Genomic DNA, 21,659 nt, shown 5'->3' with positions numbered 1-21,659 from the left:
AAGTAACAAAAGGAGAAAAAGCACAGGATATAAGAAAGCAAAATCTAAATGCAAGGATAGAAAGAAGGAAATATTATAAGACAGCTTATTAGAATTGTAAACAGTCGAGGATGAATAATAAAATTGTGTTCTTTTTTAAAACATGCATTAATAAATATTATCTTTATATCAAATAATATATAGATAAATATTTCAACATCTAAATAAAAAACCATTAAGATATTTTTATAATACGTAAAATAATTATTATAATTTTTAATATTAAATATGTAAATTTTTACCATTTGATTTTTTCTCTTTACATAAGTACATAATTACAATTAGTACAAAATTACAATTGTGGCACATTTGTGATACTATGTATTAAACAAATGCTTTATCATTTTTCAATGTTTTTTTGATATTTCAGACAGTAACACAGAAAAAAATAAATATCGTCTTTTTTCCGTGTTGGTAATGCACGAGCATTAATTAAGATATACATTTTTGTTATCACAGAACAACGTATTTACATATTACTGTAATTATATAATTCTATTATTAAAAAGCATAAACTAACGAGTTGTTCTCATGTTTAATTGTTTGAGCTATTTCCGACATCTTTTTTCTGCATCGTCTTATCTTTTTCGTTGGAAGCATTTACTATATTATTTAAAATATTATTACTAGACTTTTGAGCATTTAAGATGACATTTTTATTATTGGTATTCGTTATAAAATATTTTTCTTGTAAAACTTTATTTGTATCCGGATTTGAGGTATCTTTTTCATTAATATTTCCACTGATTTTTTTCGTTTTTTCCGCACTATGTACCTTTTCTTCATTATTGGAATTTTGAATATTTGAATTTCTTGAAGATTCTGTTGGCAGTTGCCGATCTTCTACTGCTAGTTTCGGTAAGGTTTGTAATTTAGATTTGTCATTTTCATTCTCAAAAATGTTTACAGCAAATGTTTTACTTTTTTGTCTTCGTTGTATTAAATTCTTTAAAGCTTCGCTAAACTGCATCAATGTTTCTGCAATCGGTCGTTCCATATACGTAGTTTCAATTTTTTCAAATAGATCATCTTCTTCCGAAGTCAATTCACTTTTTATTTGTTTAAACTGATTGATTATATCCCGTAGGCTTTCTTTGGCATCTTTGATTGTTTTTACATCTTTAGTTGTAGTATCTATAGTCAATAAATCTTCTGTCCTTTCTGTACTTATTTCTATAGGTTGTATATATTTAACATCTAATTCCTTTTTATCTATTTCTGAATCTTCATGGACAAAATCTTTTTCAAATTCCTTAAATTGATTGATTATATTTCTAATGCTTTCTCTCATGTTAAGTGATTTGTGTTGATGTGTTATTTCATGAATTACCATAGGCTTTTCTTTTATCTTCTGTATTGTCATAGATTTTTCCTTTATCTCTTGAATTATCATGGGTTTTTCTTTTATCTCTTGAACTACTATAGGTTTCTCTTTTATCTCTTGAATTACTGCAGGTTTCTCTTTTAACTCTTGGGTAATTGAATATTTTTCTTTTAAATCTTGTTTTGTTATAATTTTAATTTTTTGCGATGACTCTATTTTTATTGGAACTATTTTTTTCATTTTAATTTTCTGCGGTATTTCTGGTAATGTTTTTTCATCTGCTGTATCTTTTCTTAATTTAACTGCCTCTAATTTTTCTTGAATAATTTTTTTAACAACTTCTTTTATATGGCTATTACCATCTTGCTGAATATTATCAAGTTTTAATCTTTCGTTAATTATTTCTGTTTCTTCATTTTTTTCTTCCTTTATGTCCACTTTTTGTTCATTAATACTGGAATCATTTTCAATATCAGATTGTAATTTAATATTGCTTTCAAACATATCATTTTGTAGCTTTGGTATGGTTTGTAGGTTTTCTTTGTTAATTGATGTGTCTAAATCTGGCAAATTATTTTCAGATAAATTGTTAGATATTTGTTCCGTATTTAATGATTCAAAGAGTTCGGTAGGATCGATTGTTTCATTATCCAATTCATCTTCTTGTGGCATTTCTATATCTAATTCAGCTTCTTTTGATATTTCTGTATCTAATATATTTGCATTTAATACATTTAATGGCTTTTCAAATTGTTCTAATGACTCCATTATTTCATCCAATATTGGCTCCACATTTTTTACAGTATCATTTATGATGTCCTTGTTTTCTGTATTTTTTTCAGTAGCATTTTCATTTGACTGTTTCAACAAGATCTGCAGTGTTGCTTTCTTGGGATCATATCGTATATTAGGCTTTCTTTTCATGATAAATATAATTGGCCTAGTCTTTATTCTTATTGGTGGTAACATATTATAATTTAATGCTATATGAGAAAACCCATCTACAGAATCCAAAATATCATGTGTCCTAAGATATGGTTTTATATTGGGCGAATATTTGCTTTTGGCTTCCATTAAAAGATGTGTAAATTGAAGCATTTCAGGATTATCAATAGTCAAATTTTCTTGTTTGGAGTAACTGGAAGTTAGTTAACGATAAATTAGATTATACTATCTGTATCTAACTTTTAATATAATAAAAACTTTTATTATATTATCATTTTAGATAGAGTAATCATTTACTTCAGACAGTTATTTATAAAACTTACATCCATGTACTATTTGTTTGTGTAAATCTTGAAACTCCCGTTTGTGCAGTTAGAATATCAATATGTACATGCACTGAACTGATAGAATCTTTTTCAAGTCTGTGTAATTTAGCAATGGCTAAACCACCAGGATAGTTAGAACCAGCAACACATAAAAGAAACATAGAAAATAGAGTATTTAAAACTAGATGGCCTAAAATGATCAGTGCCAAAAATCCATTCCATGGACTTTTTGCTCTGTTTTCCCATCTGATTTAAGGAAAAAAAGAAATGTATAATTACAATTGAAAATTAAGAATAGCTTCAGAAGCAAAACTATGTATAAATTACTTACATCCTATGGCAAACAGCTGCAGCACTAACATTTAGTAGTGGAAAAACATATATGATAAACCTCAATTCTTTGTGTGGTAAAAATGAGAATAATGCAACAAATGCAATACCAGGAACTGTTAATGCCCGAACTCGGGCATCCCATAACATACCCAAAGGTATTAAAAAGTAAGATAACCCTAATCCACGTGGTAGAGCCGAATAAAAATACCATAGGAATGGTGATGTCTATTTTTATGTTAGGTCCAATATATATATTTTAAAATCATATTAAATAAATTTAAAAATAATCGTCTTGATAAAGGATACACCCCATTCACTGCTCTTATTAAGGATAGTGTTAAAGTAAAATACTTCTCCTTCTGGCCATAATAATCGTCTCCAAAATATAGAATCTATCGTGACCGTTAGCATTAGAAAAAGTATACCGGCCGGAACCGCAATTTTAAACAGTCTAAAAAATTATTAGTCTTATGAAATTATTACTTTGACAGTGTATCCGAATAGCTTTAATATATGAATGTTTTCTATGTTATAAAATTATTTTTAATTACTTTTCTTATCTACTTTTAACTATAGCACAAGTCATATTGCAGTTTATCAAATAAAGGATTTATGTTTGATTTAGTTATTTTTGACAGAAGGGTTTCGTTATGTTAATAAGTTTTATAAGCAAACAAAGCTTACAAATCAGTGCAGTTTTGCAGAAGGTTCCTCGAAGATTCTAATCACTTCTGTATGCAATGTTATAGCCATACTAGGAATCAATGGTCCGCAATATAATATGTAAATACCTTAGTATGGTTAATTTCTTGTTGGCTATATCGTACAAAAGAAATAATCCCAGTAGCATGGCAAGTTCTGCTCTGAATATTATTATTGCTGCTGCAGATGACCAAATAAACATCGTGTGACTTTGTTTCAACCATCCATATAAAGCCAGTAGTACTACAAATACAGACAACATACAACTAGTAATCCTCACATAAATCATTAAATAAAAGACATAATATTGAATTTAAATTACCTAGTGGCATAGTCATTATGTTTGGCAATGGACGACTTAGATAATACATAAAATGATATTGAGTTACAGTAATTGCAACTAACCATTTTGTAAATTGCAAACCAAATATGCTTTGTAAAGCATCTTTGTATAGTTTCAGTGTGCCTATTATTAACAAGCCTAATGTTGCTCTTACTGGAAAAACATAACAATTTTTTTTTATAAGTTTTATAAATTAAAAATGTAATTCTAATAATAAATCAAAAACACTTATTGATCAACTTACCAACATATTGAGCACAAAATTTATTAAGTTGCAGATAATTAATAATTGCTATTACTGGAGATGCCAAGCCTGATATTACAATTGGTCCCACGAATGATCGTGGCACAACTCCAGGAAATTCATGATGATCATACTGTTACAGAACAAAAATATATCACATATGATTAGTTATTCGTTTTTATTTTCTTTCTTAATGCATTAATATACATGTTCTTTTACACAAGTGCTCTGAACCATTAGATTGCATTCTCAACTGAATTATTATATTATGTTAGTAATCATTATATATGATTTCGTTATATATAATTATTTTAACATATTTGTTTTAATGAAGCTTTAAATTAATACATTAGTAAATTCTTTAAAAACTATATCAGCTGATCGTAAGTTTATAAATATATGCATCTGCTTCTAAATATAATGTCTAAGTTTTTGCGTAATATCTCTTTCGTTACACGTCAGCAACCTGTCAGTAAGAAAGATAAATATCTTCTTTCTAATTTCTACTTATTTAATTCTTCCGACAGATACTATAATAATTACCTCCGATAGGTTAAAACCATGGTATAAAATGTCGTGCATAGCCTGCAGGTTGAAACTTTCTTCCACTTTTGTGAATGGACAGTACAATAAATGTAATGTAGCCACCAAGATAATTAAATGATCCATTATTTTCCTTTATGCGTGAAACGGGCTCAGGAACATTATAAAACTTCGCGTTTTAATCATGACACAAAACCTGACGAACACAGACGATTTTTTAAATGTTTCTCGTATCCACCGGGAATACCACGTCGTCTGCTGTGATAAATCTCGACGATATCACGCATGCACTTTCATTACCAACATTCCGGGTATAATATTTCCTAGTTCATTATAACTTTTTGGTATCAAATTCAACAATCTTATTTAGAATGTTTCACAGTATTTTAATGAGATGAACAATATTAAATATAGCTGGATAATATCTTGTCATTGTTTTTTTTTTTACTAAAAAGTTAGTTTATTAGCTCCCATACAGTTCATCATAACAATAATATTACAATAATTTCGTTTATTAAGAAAATTAAGCGCTATAAAAATGTTTCCATGTCAATCTATTTTGATAAAAACTTATAAAATAAATCACAATATCTTTAATATTAATCAAAACGATGTTTACTAGTAATTAATTCATCTTTCGCTAATTCCAATCTTTAGCTAATTGTATACTGTTATTATGTGAAAGCAATTTAGGAGGATCAATTATAATGCCATAAATAGTCATATATGTAACATATTCTTTCGATATCATTATAATATAAAAACATACAAATACGTGTCAAGTAAGCGTTCCGAAGTATTGTAAATTTTCACAATGGGATGTCGTATATTCGTTTTTTACATTTTATAAATTCCATCACTTCTTAATTCATAAAATAAAAAGAGAAAATAATAGTATAATATATATATTATTATTTTTGCAAATCTTTTTGCCTGCATATTTTTTCAAACAATAATGATAAAATATTTAAGTTCGTTTCGCTACGTACATATATACAGCGTGTAGAGAAAATTCGTACTTTATTTCAGTGTGATTAAAAAATACATTTGTCCAAAATACACGCAAGAAATCGACAAATTTTACAAATGCTTCGTGTACTCTATGTTTTCGATGGTCCATTTTTTCATTTATGTATGTATAAGCTTCCATACAAAATTCTTCAAGAATTCGTAATCAACGTCATGCTCGATCATGAACAAAATAGAGGCAAGATATTTTTATAAAAGCTGTGCTCTATTAAAACTATCACAATTAGTTCTGTAGTTTATTTTTATATAATGTCACACCTCACGCTTCAATTTCCTTTTCTTCTTCAAATTCATTTGAAAGATTTTATTTGAAATTCATTTTCCCGAAAATAAAGGCACTTTTATCTATCTTGTTCTTGTTCGGTGTATATAAAAGAATCGCTTTAGGAGACATGATTCTGGGAGAATTAACGCTTCGGTTTCGGCGCACGCAAGTGTATTGGCTTATTATGCAACATGTGCTCGCATTTGGGAATGTGACGCTCGGCGGCGGCCTTATTGAATTTTCTTCCGCAATGGGGACACTGAATGTAATCGCAGTTATCGCTAACCGGTGGCGGTGGTAAATCGCTGAGCTTGCCTCCTGCGGCCAGGTGTGCTTGCACTTGCTTGGCCGAGCGTATGGCGTTAATGAAATCCTCGTGTTTGCGCCGCCAGTTCGACTTCACCTCTGGTTTCTTCGATTTCTGAAACATGCAAAGCGATAACCGTTCCATTCCTTCAGAACGATCGATATCCTATTGCTTTCTCTAAAGCGATATTTCATTTTTCTACGACATAAATGACCTTTACCTCTCAAGTATCATAAATCTTTTTTTTTTTTTATAGAATTCTTTGTTTGTGACATTTATCGATAAAAAATTTGACGTTAATAGCTAATCGCATTGCATTGTATCGTAATTAATATTCTTCTTCTACTGAATTGTAATTAATATTCTTTAATAGGTCTATCATAAAATCATAAAAAATTAATTACTGTGTTATGCTCTTTTTATATGTTATTTTTTTATATAGATATTGTATACTACGTTAAATTAAGCCTTCACAGTTTGAACATGAATTTGGCCGCTATGACGAATGGGAACGGAATTTTTTTAGGAATTGGGAAAAGACGAAGGATAATGATTTGGGATTGGAATAAAAAGTACTGACCTCCAGTTGCTTTTTGGCAAGTCCTTTTTTGACAAATGGCTCAAGATCGGTGCCTTTTACGCGATACATCACCGTATCGAATTGTTTCCTCTTTTTTTGCATCGTTTTTGTGCAAATTTGCTCGTGAAGAGTTATTCGATCTTGAGCGAAGCGGCGACCACACATTTTGCAAGGGACCAGAGCGTCGCTGTAACATTTTTTGAAAAAGGTTTTTTGAAAGAAGATAGATAGATAGATAGATAATATTCAATTTCACAACAGGAAAATCAATTACTCTAAAAATTCTTACGTTGCTGCAGCTGATCCGGTTTTGCTAGAAGCTGATCCTTTGTACGATGTTGAACCAGAAATTGGTGTCTTTGCTCTAAAAGCCATTTTGCTTTTCAAACCGGAAGTCTGACCCTGCATGGAACTACCGCTAGAGATGGACGAAACTGACGATGGAGGTCGAGCTGATTGCGCGGAAGTAATCTGTTTCTAATTAATATTAACTTTATATAACAATTATTTTCAGTTGAATATATTTGTTAAAAGGACGACATATTTTTCAATTGTCCTTAAGTATTATAAAATTGATGATTTTTTATACGTCTTACTCTTTCAGCAAATTGAAATTCAATGATTATTCGATAACATTAATATTAACAAACTTGTTTAATAGTATAAATCGTATAAAATACCTGTCGTTATTACTGTTTAATTTTGTTATCAAAATTTAACAAGACTAAAAAATTTCGCTTGCAAGTGTTCCGATTAATTATTAGAGAGTGAGGAATCCATATGCAATAAAAAGTCACTGGATTTACCAGGTTAAATAACGTCAAAGAGCAATAGACATTTTACTATATAAACTTTCTACTTATTTTTTATATATCTAACTTCAAGTCGTCGCGGAAACATTTCGTACGATTAGAAATTATCGTTCTTGTGACGAAGAATGAATCATTCATAGATAGATTATCTTTATACCATACTTTTCATAAATAAAGTATTTCAAAATCTGAAAATAAGATACATATCTGAAAGGATATAAATATGAAGGTAAAAATGAAGAGAACAGCAATATTTTAAAATGTAGAATTTATGCTATCATATTTGGTAATTTGCTTCAATCTTCTTTATACTATTGTGAAAGGGTTGCTCCAGAATTATCAACACTTTGTTTATCTGTTTCTTATTTATCTGATTAACAGGTACTTACCTCGGTGGATTGTTTTCGTAAGAGTGACTTCCGTGGAAGTGGTGCATCGTTTTCCTTCGGCGGTTGCTCGTCGAAGTCGTTGACAAAAGCATCGTTTTTCTTCGTTGTAAGCGAGTCGTTATCGTATTTTGTTTCGGAAGTTTGATCTCTTAAATGCAGACCGTTCTCGAGAATAGCGTCATCGACGACATCCGTCGACTTTTTCGTAGTCGTGCTTGTCGTCGTCATTTTCCTGTTTCCAATTGGCTCGGTGCTTTTCATAGGCGTTGACCGTTTCGTCGACTTTATGTCTTGAGCTTTCAACTCGGTCGACGGACGCTATAATAGAAACGTGTTTGTTTGAAACTCCCGGGCTAAACTATCGACACGTTTCTCTCTATATTATATTGTGAGGAAGCTAAACGTATTCTTAATTGTGGAATGGTCTGCTGGTATAGAAACGATTTTTAATAAAATATAAGGAATGATTTTTACCACTTTTCTTAAGAATTTTTGAAGAAAATATTACGTCACCTTATACCTATCTCCTCCTATATCAAAACTTCAAGAACTTCAAGAATGTTATTTCTAGGAATAAGAGAAGAGATCTTTCGTGGATCCTCGCTTACCCTAGCGACCGTGGACGGCGGGGCTGGGACGGTTCTTCTCGCACGGGTGCTCGTTTCCGTCGCCTTAGTTGTCTCCGGGCTTGGACTTTTCGCCATCCTGGAGAAACGCATCGTACACTTTACAGACGAACGCCCTGTATCCCCTAAAGCGTCGTTGCTCGCGGTAACGTTCCCCGACCGTCTCGGCAAAGATATCTCTTTTCTATTTCCAGCGCGATCATCGATATTTATTCGACGGGGCACCGATCGTGCCGTTGCTTTCGCCACGCTTAAATCTCTCAACGCGTTCCCTACGATCGCTGACTTTGCCGACGTTTTCCCCCTTTTACGATCCGAACTTTCGTCCTCGATGGACCTACGAATATCCTCGATCGATCTCAGCTGTTTCACGGAACGATCTACACCTGTTGACGCTTGATCTGTTCCCCCTTTGTCCATCATCTCAGTCAACGTCTCATTGCTAGCGGAGAATTTGAAGCGTTTGGACGCCGTGTTCGTCGAGCCTGGCGTTTCGTTCTTATTGAACAGCGTAGAGAGATGTTTCACGGTTCTCGACGCGGTGCTTCCGGTCTCGGTCGCCTCGTTGGAATCGCCGTCCTGGAAAAGCTTTCGCCTGCACGAAGGCGATCTCGATCTCATGGCAATTCCAGTCGTCTCCATCGAGTCGCTGGTTCCCTCCAATTTTTTCTGAGCATTCTTTCTTTCTGACGTTCCTCGCGGTACCCTCTGTCTTCCAGCTTCCGTGTTCGTAGATGTTCTCGAAGTTGAAGATAGATTTACATCTGGTCGATCGAGTGCTTCCAGAGAAATTGTCCTCGAGTCATCCGCGAAACCAGCGGTCTCGCCAGACTTCGTTTGTCTTTTTTCTGCTATTGATTCGGCGCTTCGTTTCGAAGTGCCTCGAATCGATCCAGTCTCCATTCCGATAGAATCGAAACGTCTCAATGCCGATTCAACCGAGTCCGTTCTCTCGTAATTCTTAGACAACGGTAGAGAAAATACAATGAGCTCCGGTTCTTTGATATCGATCATCGACAAAATGGCACCACTTTTCGTAATTTGGTTCTCTGCAACTGTGCCATCGGGTATCGTTTCGTCAATCAATTTTCGAGATTTTTCGGTAAAATCGGGCTCTTTCGTAACATTTTGAACGAGACTGACCGATTTCAAAATGTGTACCTGTTCAGACAATGTTCTCGTTTCTTTCTCCGTCGAATTCACCTCCCCCTTTTTTTCTTGAATCTCGAATGTGAGACTCGACGTTCGCCCTCCAACTCTCGAAATTTTAGTTTCGCTTCTTCGATTCGTACTTCCCTCGATTCTTCGTTTCGGATCGCGATTAATCGACTGCGTCATACACGACTTGCTCGAAGTCATATTTTTCTCTCCAGTCTGAATCGAACTTGCTGTTCGTCCTACAGATCTCAAAGTATTCCTCTCGCTCGTTGTTTGACTCTTTGTGCTACCAACGACCGTCTCCCTCTTCAAAGACGCATTTGGCGATTTGTATCTCGAGCTAATCGGCTTCTCCTCTCTCGAATTTTTTACTGATCGTTCGAATATGTTCGACTCGAGCAAGGATACTCTCCGTTTGACCGGCTTGCGCACGGAATACGTGAACAGCTTTTCGCTGCCCGGCCTCTCACCGGCTGTTTTGTTGCTCGATCTCGAGTAAGTACCTCGGAGCTTCTCCTGTTTTATGCACTGATCAGGCATAACGATTTCACGAACGTCCGTGTCCATTTGCGCGGACGTGCAACTTCTCAGACTCGATCTCGCGGCTGAAAGTTCGCCAACAGTCGACGTCCTAGCTCTTTCGTCAACTTTCTTAGTCACTGTCGTCACTTCCTGCACCCTGTCGGCTCTCGATCGCTGTTCCCATTCGCTCGATATTTCACTCGCGTGCTCAGAGGAACTCCGCGATTTTTCCGTGGCAGGAGTTGCTCGATTTCGACCGTTCTGACGCTTCAAGGCGTCACGAATCAATTTCGTCGAACATAAAACATTGCTAGATCCCCTGCGATTAAGCGGATTCGTGTTTTTAGTAGTTGAATCGCCTTTAGCGGCGTCACGAATCAGTTTTGTCGAACGTAGCGTATTACTAGATCCTCTACGATTGAACATATTCTTGTCTTTGCTCGTCGAATTGCTGTCTCTAGCAGTCAAGTTGTTGGGACTCCTCGACGATTTATTTTTCACGTTATTCAACAGATTTTTCGTTTTCGTTACAATTTCACGCAAAACTGCTTGCTTAATCGATTTTGGACCCTCGGATGATCCCTTGATCACATTTCTGGAAATTCTGGTCCCGTGACGGCAGACAGTGGCGGCGGGATTTTCTGTTTCGCGACGGACGAATTCTGGAGTTTCTTCTCCGCTGTCCACGATTTTCCGATACTTAGGCGACGAGTCACGACTGCTGTCTGTATCGACGTTCGTTCTCCTGTCAGCTTTCTCGGTACGTCCGCGATAAAATTGCGGCTTCGTTGGACTCAGTGTTCTCATGTCTTTCAGCGACAATGGGGACGAGCCACGCGACGAATAACCCTTCTTGTCGATTTTCGCTGATTGAACGTGCTTTCTTACATCGGCAGCGTTTCCCGTCGCTTTCTCGCACTGCTCCGAGAAAAATCGCGACACCGAGCTCCGAATGAACTGTCTCGAACTTTCGTCGTAGCTCTCCATCGACGAATCATTCCTTTTTGGTTCTGCCAGCACACCCGTAACAGCGTTCTTCGATTTGGAAACGGACAACGTAGGGCTTTGTTCTCGACTTTTCGAGCACGCGAACTCTGTTCTCGGTTTTGTTATCGTTTTCGGTGTCACCATCATGAAGGTGGTAGATCTGTCAGAGTCTGACAAGTACTGTGGACTTGTGCTGGATTTTCTGCACGATAATTTCGTAAAGTCTGGCGATTTTGATTTGACAGAGGCGATCCTTGGACTTTCACTACGTTTCTTTATATTTTTCTCGCTGAAACTTGGGAATGTAGAAATGAATTTGGCGTCTTTGTGGTCGATACTTTTTTTCCTGGTCGACTTTCTGCCTTCACGAAAAAAAAAATGAGGACTCGAGCTGCGTTCTCTCGTTGAAAAGCTGGACGATTTAGACAGGGTAGATTTAGATCCTTTTGGATAGTTCGGTTTTGCGTAACCTGTCGTATTGTGTTTCAGATATTTCGGAAAAGTAGATCTCTTAATTTCATCGTGTTTGAGAGATTTAATGTGTCTCTTTATCTTGTCGTTCATAGATTCCTTTATTGTATCTTTTTCGCCTTTTGATTTCTCCATTTTCGAGACAGAGCGTTCTCTGTTTTTCGTAGAAACAGGAGAGACAGAAGGACTCCTCGAGTCTATAGCATAAGTGGTGGCGGACTTTTCAGATTCTTTGCAAAAAAATTTTGGACCATCAGCTCGATCCTTAGTATCTCTTAAACTCCCAGAAGAAAACTTTTTAGCGGCCATTGGATCGATCGCATACGTCGTGGCGGATTTTCTCGATTCCTTGCAAAAAAATTTTGGGCTCTCACTTCGGCTTTTAACGTCTTTCATGTCTCTCAACGACACTCGGGTTGATTTGTCCGCGGTCTTTGGATCAATTGCGTAAGTAGTAGCCGATTTCTCGGACTCTTTGCAAAAGAATTTTGGGCTCGCGCTTCGTCGTTTAACGTTCTTCACGACTTCCGAAACTTCTTGGATCAATCGCTCTGCAGATTTCGGATCGATCGCGCGAGTCGCGGCTGATTTTTCCGAAGAGAATTTTTTGATAGTCTTTGGATCAGCGGCGTAAGTGGTGGCCGATCTCTCAGACTCTCTGCAGAAAAATTTCGGACTCTCGCCTCGTTCTTTCACATCTCTCGAGATCACGGAAGGCAATTTCTTGATATTTTTCAAATCAATCGCAGAACTCGCGGTCAACTTTTCTTCGGGAAATAATTTGGGACTCTGCCTTCTTCTCATTCCATCTTCAAGCGATTTGAACGTCGATGTCCTCGTGGCATTCAAGTCTGTCGGATACTTTTCAAATTCCCCACTGACTGTGAAACTCTTCGACATGTCGCTTCTTTCCATTCTATCTTTCGACAACTCGGGCGATAATTTCTTCGCAGTCCTCGAATCAATCGCGTACGTGGTAGCAGACTTCTCAGACTCTTTGCAAAAGAATCGTGGATTATCGTCTCTTCGTCTCACGTACCTCGCAGAATCCGGCGATAGCGTTTCTCCCGTGATTTCGGGGATTAGGGTCTCCACTTTCAACTTGTTACTCGCTGGACCTTTCTTTCTTCTATCGGAAACCTCGTACGACCTGGTCTTGGTCGCTCGATCCTCACTACGAAATCACAATCAATGTAACACATTCCACGCTCTGCTTTTAATAAATTTACAAGCCTCGGATATCCTTGTTCCCCCTTAGCGCTTAGCCTTTGTTACTCTATCTTCTTGCTCTACAATGCTGATGACGATCTCGCTCGTTATCTGCGTTGTTAATCCTGCTTTTTGCGATTGCTGTTAGCCGACACGAAGAAGATGGCGGTGGTAAGAGTGAGTGGCAGTGGCATGATACATTCTGATCTTCGACTGTTTGATCTTACAACCGATCGATCTTATTTTGTTAAAGAGAAATATTGGTTACGCAGGAAAGCCCCAGGTAAAGCCCCACGTACAGTGTCAAATGTCATCGACGTCCCTTTCGTTTTGAAACATAGAAACACGTCAAAGTTCAGAATAGGAGCAGGAACACGTTCGATCCGAGATGGAGATGATACGCAAAAATGTTCAGAGATCGCAGAAAGCGTGTCGATTCGCTCGCCTGGAAATTGAACTTGGTAAAGTGAACTATTTACTTTAATAACCTCTACTTAACATTTAATATAATATTTCTGCGTAGATCATCTCGTCGGTGAAATTTCACACGGTGGGATCATTTGATAAAATAAAGTTAAACGGTTTCTCCACAATATTTTCTCTGACGTTAAATTAGATCATCAGAATCACTTGATGATTTCAATTGTTCTAGCATTTATTCAAGAAAATCCAACGTAAGACTTGTTCGTACGTAAATTCGTTCATACTGCGATATCGCGATTAGTTGTCTCGCGAGATACTTTGGTATTTTTTTTTCTTTTTTTAATTCAACGTTGCTCCGGATGGCACTGCGCTTGGCTGTTATGCTGATGACGGAGCGTGACAATGTCCTCCGGCCGATTTGTCCTTTCTCCGATCCAACTTTCATGTTAAAGGCGGACATATAAATTAAAGAGGGAGCATCTTCCTTCCTGCGACAAACCGGAGACGCTGCGCCTTTAACTTCGGCAGGAAACGCGTCATTTAGTTGTTCTTTCAAGGGTGATCACTTCCAGGGAGCATGTATTGTTAGGCGACTACGGTTGCGTGGGTTTAAACGAGTCGAGCCTAGCCAGCGATCGCAATTATGCAACGAGAAATTAATCGGCGGAGAGGATGGTGGCGGGGCGAAAGCAGCGACGGATTGTTAGCACTAATTGCCAATTAGCGGCTAGAGAATTCGCATTTGTCAAGGTTCGATTCGATTATCGGGAAACATGATCTACTTGCGCGTTAAGACAGACTACTCATCTTTCTCCTTCTTCTTTCCTTTCCTCTTTTTTTTTTTTTTTAATATTGTAGACAGGGGAAAGATTTGTTATAAAATTTGTTACAGTTAGACTTGTATTTTAATTTGTTGCAAGTGGACCGTTGCTGAATCGTAAAATTGAAAATCAATTTCTGTTTGGTTAATTCGGGTCTTTTGTACGTAAACGTGTAATTAATTTTGAAACGTTGCTATTATATAAATATTATATAAATTAATAGTTTATCTCGAGATTCATACGTAGTAAAACGTAGTACTTATAAAATGTTAAATGTGCATTAAACGCAAGGCACCAATTACCTAATTAACAGTACTTATTTCATTGTTAAGAACGACTTTCGAGAATCGCTCCTAAATTTCAATCTATTTTTACCACCCGATATAAAATATTATTACGCTTTCATGCATCCAGGTAGCTACCAGATAAACAAGATGATAAAAATTTTACTGCCGGATAAATAGAAAGTTTCTCGAAATTATTATAAAAAAGTATCGTCGTCCGTAGAAATTCCATTTTGATATTTTCAATGTTTGTACGTTCAAATATACAAATTAAAATTTACAAATATTTATGCATTTGTAAATATAAACGTTGGAGCAAATGAATTTTATTTAGAGCAAGTTATTTTTGCAAATATGATGCACTTAAATAAATATAAAGATACATCGTTCTCGTTTCAAATTCAACATCCACTTTGCGAAACGTAATATTTAATGTGTGGTATCAAAGAAATTTTCTTTTTCCTGTACGAAAGAATTATAATAATATAGTAAATCGTAATAATTATTTTTGCCTCCACAATTTTTTACCGTAAATGTTATTGAAAAAATTTAACATTATAAAGAGCAGTGAGCAGTTACTATAGTATCAGGTAATTTTCAGTATTTAATAATGGATGATGTTACTGTGGAGTCGTATGATTTTCAGCTATAGTTATAAATTCACTTTCAGCTTTAACAAATCTATATTGTAACATTATCTGAATAATAATAGATACGATAAAATTAATCATAACATTGGTAAAAATTGTGCAGATCACATATATATAAAAATCTATTATTACCTATTATCAAATAACTCTATTATATTTAATTGAGATCAATGTATGTACATATATCCTTTATATCCAAACATGTTAAATGAGATAAAAAGGGTCTTAATGATTTTAATAATCCGCTAATGGTTTTGACCTTCAATTAATTTACGATTTTTACGATTCACAATTTCCCATGTTGCTTCAGCTTGTACGTCTACGTACCTGGAAGTAGATTTTGCTGGAAATATTGGGTCAGATCGTTTCTTTGGGGCGATAGTTGGGTTCTTCGTAACGTAGCTACCACGCTTCACGTTGGCGTTTTTAAAACGCTCCAACCTGGCCTCCGCTTGAGATAACTTCTTGGTAACACTTTGTTTTGGAAGCTTGTCAGGAACATCCACCATAAAGTCCTCCGGGAATTCCTCGCTCTCGAGGTCGTTTTTAACGCGATGCTTTAGCGATTCGTCGTACTCCATCAGGTGAAGTTTCGCCATCATGCGATTCCTTTCTATTATATCTTCGTCCAAAACTTCCTCAATGTGTATCTGGAAATGATTAAATTATTCAAGTAAAAACTTATGAGACGAAGAACGTGTATTTAATGTTAACAATAATGCTAATAAATAAAGATATTTTTAAATGAAATAATTCCAACATCGATCTTCCGCGTTGGAATAAATTTAACAATCATAAATAAATTTCTTAAACGATAATATTGAAAGAGCGATGATTATTTTTTTATTAAAATCGTCGAAATATATTTTAGAAATATTCATCAAAGATATACGTTACTTAACAATTTTTCTTTAAACTCCAGATGCCAGTTTTAACCTCCTTTGAGTTTCACTATTCCGTCAAAGCCGAGAAAAATAATTTCGCTATCTTTTAAAATCTCGCGATATTCCGAACTTTCGATATTCGCTATTCCACGCGCGATAAAAATATCGGCGGCAACTCTGAATCCGAGTTCGAGACGCATGCACGTGGCGAACGCGGTAAACAATCCTATTCCGACAGTAAAAATTCCGTCGCTTGGAAAATGGCGTGTTACCCCGTCTCGATGGTTGCCGTTCGTATATCGCCCGACGTGGTTCTCGTTTCCAAACTCGTCGTCTCCTTGATGCTGGCGTGCAGACGGGCCGAACGATTCTCGAGTGATTTCCTCGTGATACGAGACGACCGGTTTGCCACCGTTCAAATTGCTGTTCACGTCAGCCCGGGCTACCCGCCTCACAGTCACGGACTGTCGGTTCACCATCAAATTTCCGTTCTTCTGCACGCTGTTTCCGTTCGCCTGTTTCCGCGGTTTGTTCTCCAACGGCTCCAGCGGATAACTTCTGTCGATGCCTTTCACCGTTGTTTGCCGTCTTTCGTCGAACATCTGCCTCACCTTGAGCAACAAGTGTAATTTTTTTTAGTCGCTGGTTGCACACTCGCGATCACTATTTAAGCATTCGGTCTTTACCTTCAGTGAGAAGAAACTGTATAAGTTTGCGAGTTTGAGGAGAACATTAGATAAAGTTCGCGAATTTCTTTTCAAGTCGAGCAATTACCGAGTAAAACGTTGGAATACTTTTGATGTATATATATATGTATATGATTTTTGAAATTTCAATTTTTAAAAAATCTAAAATATTGTAAAAGGAGTTATCCACTAGTTTAAAATAGATTTCGTTGCCAGATATTGAAACTCAGATATGCTATAAAAGTTGCGTTATTTCTGAACTGTAGATTTTTATGCACTTACGACAAAAAAAAAAAAAAAAAAAAAAAAAAAAAGAAACGGGTGACGAACGATCAGTTTCTCGCCATACGAACGTTTACCAAACTCGCCGCTGCTGTGCATAAATTGTTACACGATTGAAAGTTGCATTGAATCGGGAGCAACGAATTTTGAAGCAACGTAGCAATCGTGTTAATCGGCAGGATGAATTTGAGGAAGAATTTGAAAAACGACGTGGGACTGTTGATATAAAATCATATCAATAACAAAGTTCGGAGAGCGACAGAACTTGGAAGTTCGCGGTTTGCCGCGTTGCCGTGGCAGCAGAGCAACTGCTGATAAAACAGGCTGAAGAAACAGCAGCCTCGATTCGATCGCCGAAAGCGATCGGGGGGAGGGAAAAAGAAACGACACTGGCAAGAATCTAATTACGCGCGTATTACACAAACCTGCCAGCGGTAGAAATAATCGCAATCGTACGTGTACGTTGAAACCGGACATGGCGCTGGTGCGTCGGGGAATACGTATATATTAGCCGGTGTACTACGTGGCGGAGAGGCAAGTCGAGGTGTATCGAGGTCGACCGGTTCTCCAACAGCCGTCAGCCGTTAAGGGACATTGCGACACACGCGCGAGCCGCGGTTCTCTCCTCTGTCTGTCTGTCTTTCTCTCTTTCTCCTCCTCTCTCTCTCTCTCTCTCTCTCTCTCTCTCTCTCTCTTTCTCGTCTCGTTTGCGCCGCGCGGACAACTCCGAGAATTGCAAATAAATTGTTATTACCTCGACAGTGCCCCGCCGCTTGCTTGCTTGCCCTTTTGCCTCTTGCGCGCGACCTCCGCGCGATTCGAGGAACCATACACCACACGTTATTACCTATCTCTTCGACAAAAGTTGAAGCCGAGTCGACTCTGGATTCCGTACGCAGGTTGCGCTCTTGACCGATCGATCTTTGACAATCGAGCTCTTTATATTCGTAGATGTTCGTCACGTGAAAGAAAAAAAAACTCGTTCGTAGTAAGTGACAAAGGTGAGACGAGAGATCGTGGCGTAACAAATTCGCGATAATAAATGAATATACTCACGAGATGGTGAGATAAACATTGGCGAGTCGTTTGAAGGAGCGAAAAGTATTCAACTCGCAGTTGGATCAAAGAAACAAATTGGCCAAGCCTAATTCAAAGTCTAAAGGAAATCGAAATTCGTCGAAAGGATTCTTTACGCGGAAACGACTGAATGAACCACGGAGAGTGTAATAAATTTAATCGGTTTCCAATTCGGCGTGTAATGGAACGCTTGCATTTCGTCTTTATCGTCGTCGGTCAAGGGAAATTATTCCGTCGAAACGAATCGTTAATTAACGTTGCGCTCGTTTTTGCAAACTACGTCTTGCAAAATTGCACGGCAGAGCGAACGAACGATGGTTAATATACGGTTTCGTTAAAGCTGTAATTAGCGCCGGGAACTTTATGGGTAACAATTTCGCAAAAACAGGGAAACGTGTATAACTGTTGTCTAAAATTGTCTCTGCCAAAAAAAGGAAAAAAAAAAAAAAGGAATGTAAAAAGGACCACGCTGTATAATATTAATTTCGAGTAAAAGAGTGACAAATTGAGCGCTGCGTTGCGCAAAAAATTGTCCGCTGCTACGTCGCGCAACGATCGATAAATCGGTAAATCTGTTCCGAATAAATAACAAGATGAAAATTCACGCTGTTGCGGGATCTCCGCTCGACTCTTTGCTCGCCATTTTCCGCGGAAAATCGGCCAGAGTGCACGATTCAATCGGCAACGGTGGCATTGTCTCGCGTTTTTCCAGCGGTAATCGCAACCGTGTGCTTAGTATCTCGTTGTCACGGGCATTTATCGTCGCGCGTTATTAAAAGGCGCGAGCGCGAGCCGCGAGAAACAAGCGCGCGGCGATTGTATTCCGGTTTCCCAGCTGCGCTGCCGTTCGATCGCGCTTTCTCACACCTTACGCGTGTGCGTAACGTGCGACACGTCGACAGATAACTATGAAAACTCGAGAAAACGATCGTTGCCCTATATCCGCGTACGTGGACGGCACCTGGACGGGAAGGATCCTGTCGAGGAACGCGACATTTATTTTCTTTGTTTCATTTCGAATCGCTCGCCGATTGGTAATATTTACAATGCATTGCAATCGTCTGTAAGACGATTAGTAATTACCCTGTATCTGTCGATAAGAGTTAGCTCGTCAAAGCCGCTTTTCATGGATTTCTTTCCAAAATGTTGCCAACAATTGCCACGTCGCAAAGCAAGAACACGAGCATAGCAAAGTCACATTTTCGCCACAGCGTACATTTCAAATTTTTATCCGGATCACTGGCTCGCAATTTTCCAAAAGAGATACAAAGACTGGCTGATACAGACGGTCGCCTTTAATTGGCCGTGATCATCTTGGGCCGAGAAATTGAATCGAGAGAGCAAAATGGTTGCACGCACGCACGCACGCACGCACGCACGGATCGCTCTGCCGATAAATTAACAATTAACGATCCGCAACTACCACCTGCGGCGGCTCGGAATTATGGTTGAATATCGAGCACTGGCGCTCCGAACCGCGAACAGAGACTTAATCGCGTTAAAATACGGTATATTATAACAATCGGGTTGAATCGGTCGATTTAATGGCGGCGCGGCGGCCTTATAGGTACGTCGCGCTCGCCGGGAAATCAATTTTGCATGCGGAAACGGAAAGAAATCGCATTGGCAAACGAGCGAGATTGATCCGACGGTGCGTGAAACGATTTTCAGATAACGTCCGGCGCGCGGCAATCATTTTGAAATATTATATTCATTACTGTAATTCATTCGTGATTATAATTGGCCGGGCGTTCCGACGATCGAGATTTACGATTATTGCTGTTTAAACGTACTCTGTTTATGGTCGTATTCGACATCGCGAAATATACCTCTGATCCGCCGAGATTCGTATATATTTCCCACGCAATCGCGTCACTTTGCCAACTAGCCTTTTGCAAACCAGCTCTATGCTGCTAGATTTCTCAGATGAATTTTTCAGTCAGGAGGTTTTTCTTTTCCAAATGAATGAATGAATGAATGAATGAATGGTTTGGTTTGGTTCGTCTTGTTCCCCGCGATATCAAACACGCCTGATCACCAGCATTCGTCACTCGTCGCTGGTCGCATCGGATGGTGTGAATCGATAAAAAGCGCTTTCTGCTTTCTGTCGAGTCGCGTCCGCGCGTAAAGAGGAGAGCGGCGTCGGTATAATTTTGTAATCAGACAACTCGGCTGCTCGGATGCTGTTTAAGGCTCGAGACAAGAGGCTGACGACGACGGTTTGACGCGACCGATTCGCCGGCTCTTCTCTCTGGAAAATCCGGTCGAACCGGCCCAAGTGCGCAACAGGGACGAACGAACGAACGAACGAACGAACGTACGTACGTGTGCTGCTTGTCGGCGCAATGATTCTCCCTCCGTCGAGATCAAAGACGGGCGAATCCCGGCAAAGAAAGACAGACTCGTTCCAAAGAGGATCTCGCGAGGGATCACCGCCACCATCGGAGAAGGATGTTGTCCCGGCGATTTTGCGCGAAAGAACGCCTCGTTTTCGAGAAAATGCCACTTGAAAACGTCCGATCGCGTCCCGAACAGGTCAGCTTCGCTTCCTCTACATCTTTTATCTGTCCATCGTCGATCGCGTCGTCTCGCGCACGCTCTGTGCACGCTCGGTGTTTCTCGCGAAATCCCGCGAACCTGTATGCGAACCGCGCCGATTGACGATCCTTACGGCGCGATCGGACGTCGAAACGACAAAAAGGGAAAGTCGTTTGTTTACCGAGTTTACTCTTAATGGCCGTGTCCGAGCCGAGTTTGTAATTGGCGCGTTTCTCTCTCTCTCTCTCTCTCTCTCTCTCTCCGCGTTTTCGTACCTTTGCAACTTCCCTTCAGAAGCGGGATCTCATTTGAAACCAAGAGAAAAAACGACCAGTAGATCACTCAGAGTCTTGGATCTCGCGAAATAACCTTGGTTATTGGACTTGGCTCGGATCGAACTTGATCTCGTCGCCGCGTTCTTTGATTTACACCGGCCTACTCTTTGCTCGTCCAGTCGTCTACACCTGGAGCGGAACGCTCGCGAGGAAACCGTGGTCCGACCTGCTTGTTTTTCGCTCTCGGCTAAGTAGCTCGTTATCGTTCGCAGATTTTGCGTCGCCATTGTTCTCGAAACGTTTGGCATTTTTAACTTTACGTCAGAATTCTTTCTGTATCTCTTTTCTTTTCTTTTTTTTTTTTTTTTTTTTTTTTTGTTGTTGCTTGGAACACGTTCCTCCGAGCGGAAAAATTCTCGCAAAAATTCCCCGTACCATCTCTTTCTCTCTCTCTCTCTCATCGTCGAGCTTTTCGCCGAAAAGAAGTCGCACGCGTTAATTCCCGGCTCGGCGAAGGCGCGAGCGTTCGTTACACGCGCGCTGCGCACATTGCACGCTCGTAACTCGCGTTGACGCGTACTAACG

The 21,659-nt window shown here is 38.3% G+C and overlaps 2 protein-coding genes across 4 annotated transcripts; both read right to left on the bottom strand.

Moving 5' to 3' along the window:
* Positions 1 to 257: 257 nt before the first annotated feature.
* Positions 258 to 5,102, bottom strand: LOC122535451 (probable Dol-P-Man:Man(7)GlcNAc(2)-PP-Dol alpha-1,6-mannosyltransferase). Of its 3 annotated transcripts, none has more exons than XM_043666996.1 (9): positions 4,800 to 5,102; positions 4,257 to 4,389; positions 3,992 to 4,165; positions 3,759 to 3,912; positions 3,274 to 3,418; positions 2,966 to 3,192; positions 2,632 to 2,880; positions 1,507 to 2,501; positions 258 to 1,476 (listed from the first exon to the last, which is right to left on the bottom strand). In XM_043666996.1, the coding sequence occupies exons 1-9, from the start codon at positions 4,923 to 4,925 to the stop codon at positions 575 to 577; spliced, it is 3,105 nt and encodes a 1,034-aa protein (XP_043522931.1). In that variant the 5' UTR covers positions 4,926 to 5,102; the 3' UTR covers positions 258 to 574. The 3 variants fall into 3 exon arrangements, with proteins under 3 accessions (XP_043522931.1, XP_043522930.1, XP_043522929.1); XM_043666995.1 differs by having other exon boundaries at positions 258 to 1,496; positions 1,527 to 2,501; XM_043666994.1 differs by having other exon boundaries at positions 258 to 2,501.
* A 700-nt stretch (positions 5,103 to 5,802) lies between these two features.
* LOC122535450 lies at positions 5,803 to 16,833 on the bottom strand (the record flags this gene model as incomplete). The annotated part of the gene is made up of 7 exons (XM_043666992.1): positions 5,803 to 6,514; positions 6,981 to 7,167; positions 7,270 to 7,457; positions 8,182 to 8,499; positions 8,790 to 13,119; positions 15,660 to 15,982; positions 16,489 to 16,833. Coding segments are annotated over 7 exons (5,970 nt in total), but the record flags the coding sequence as incomplete, so codon positions are not given.
* Positions 16,834 to 21,659: the final 4,826 nt, after the last annotated feature.

This window comes from Frieseomelitta varia, unplaced genomic scaffold (assembly GCF_011392965.1).
Source record: "Frieseomelitta varia isolate USP_RPSP 00005682 unplaced genomic scaffold, Fvar_1.2 scaffold_726, whole genome shotgun sequence".
Classification (NCBI taxonomy): Eukaryota; Metazoa; Arthropoda; class Insecta; order Hymenoptera; family Apidae; genus Frieseomelitta; species Frieseomelitta varia.
This window is presented reverse-complemented; position numbering and strand designations above follow the sequence as displayed.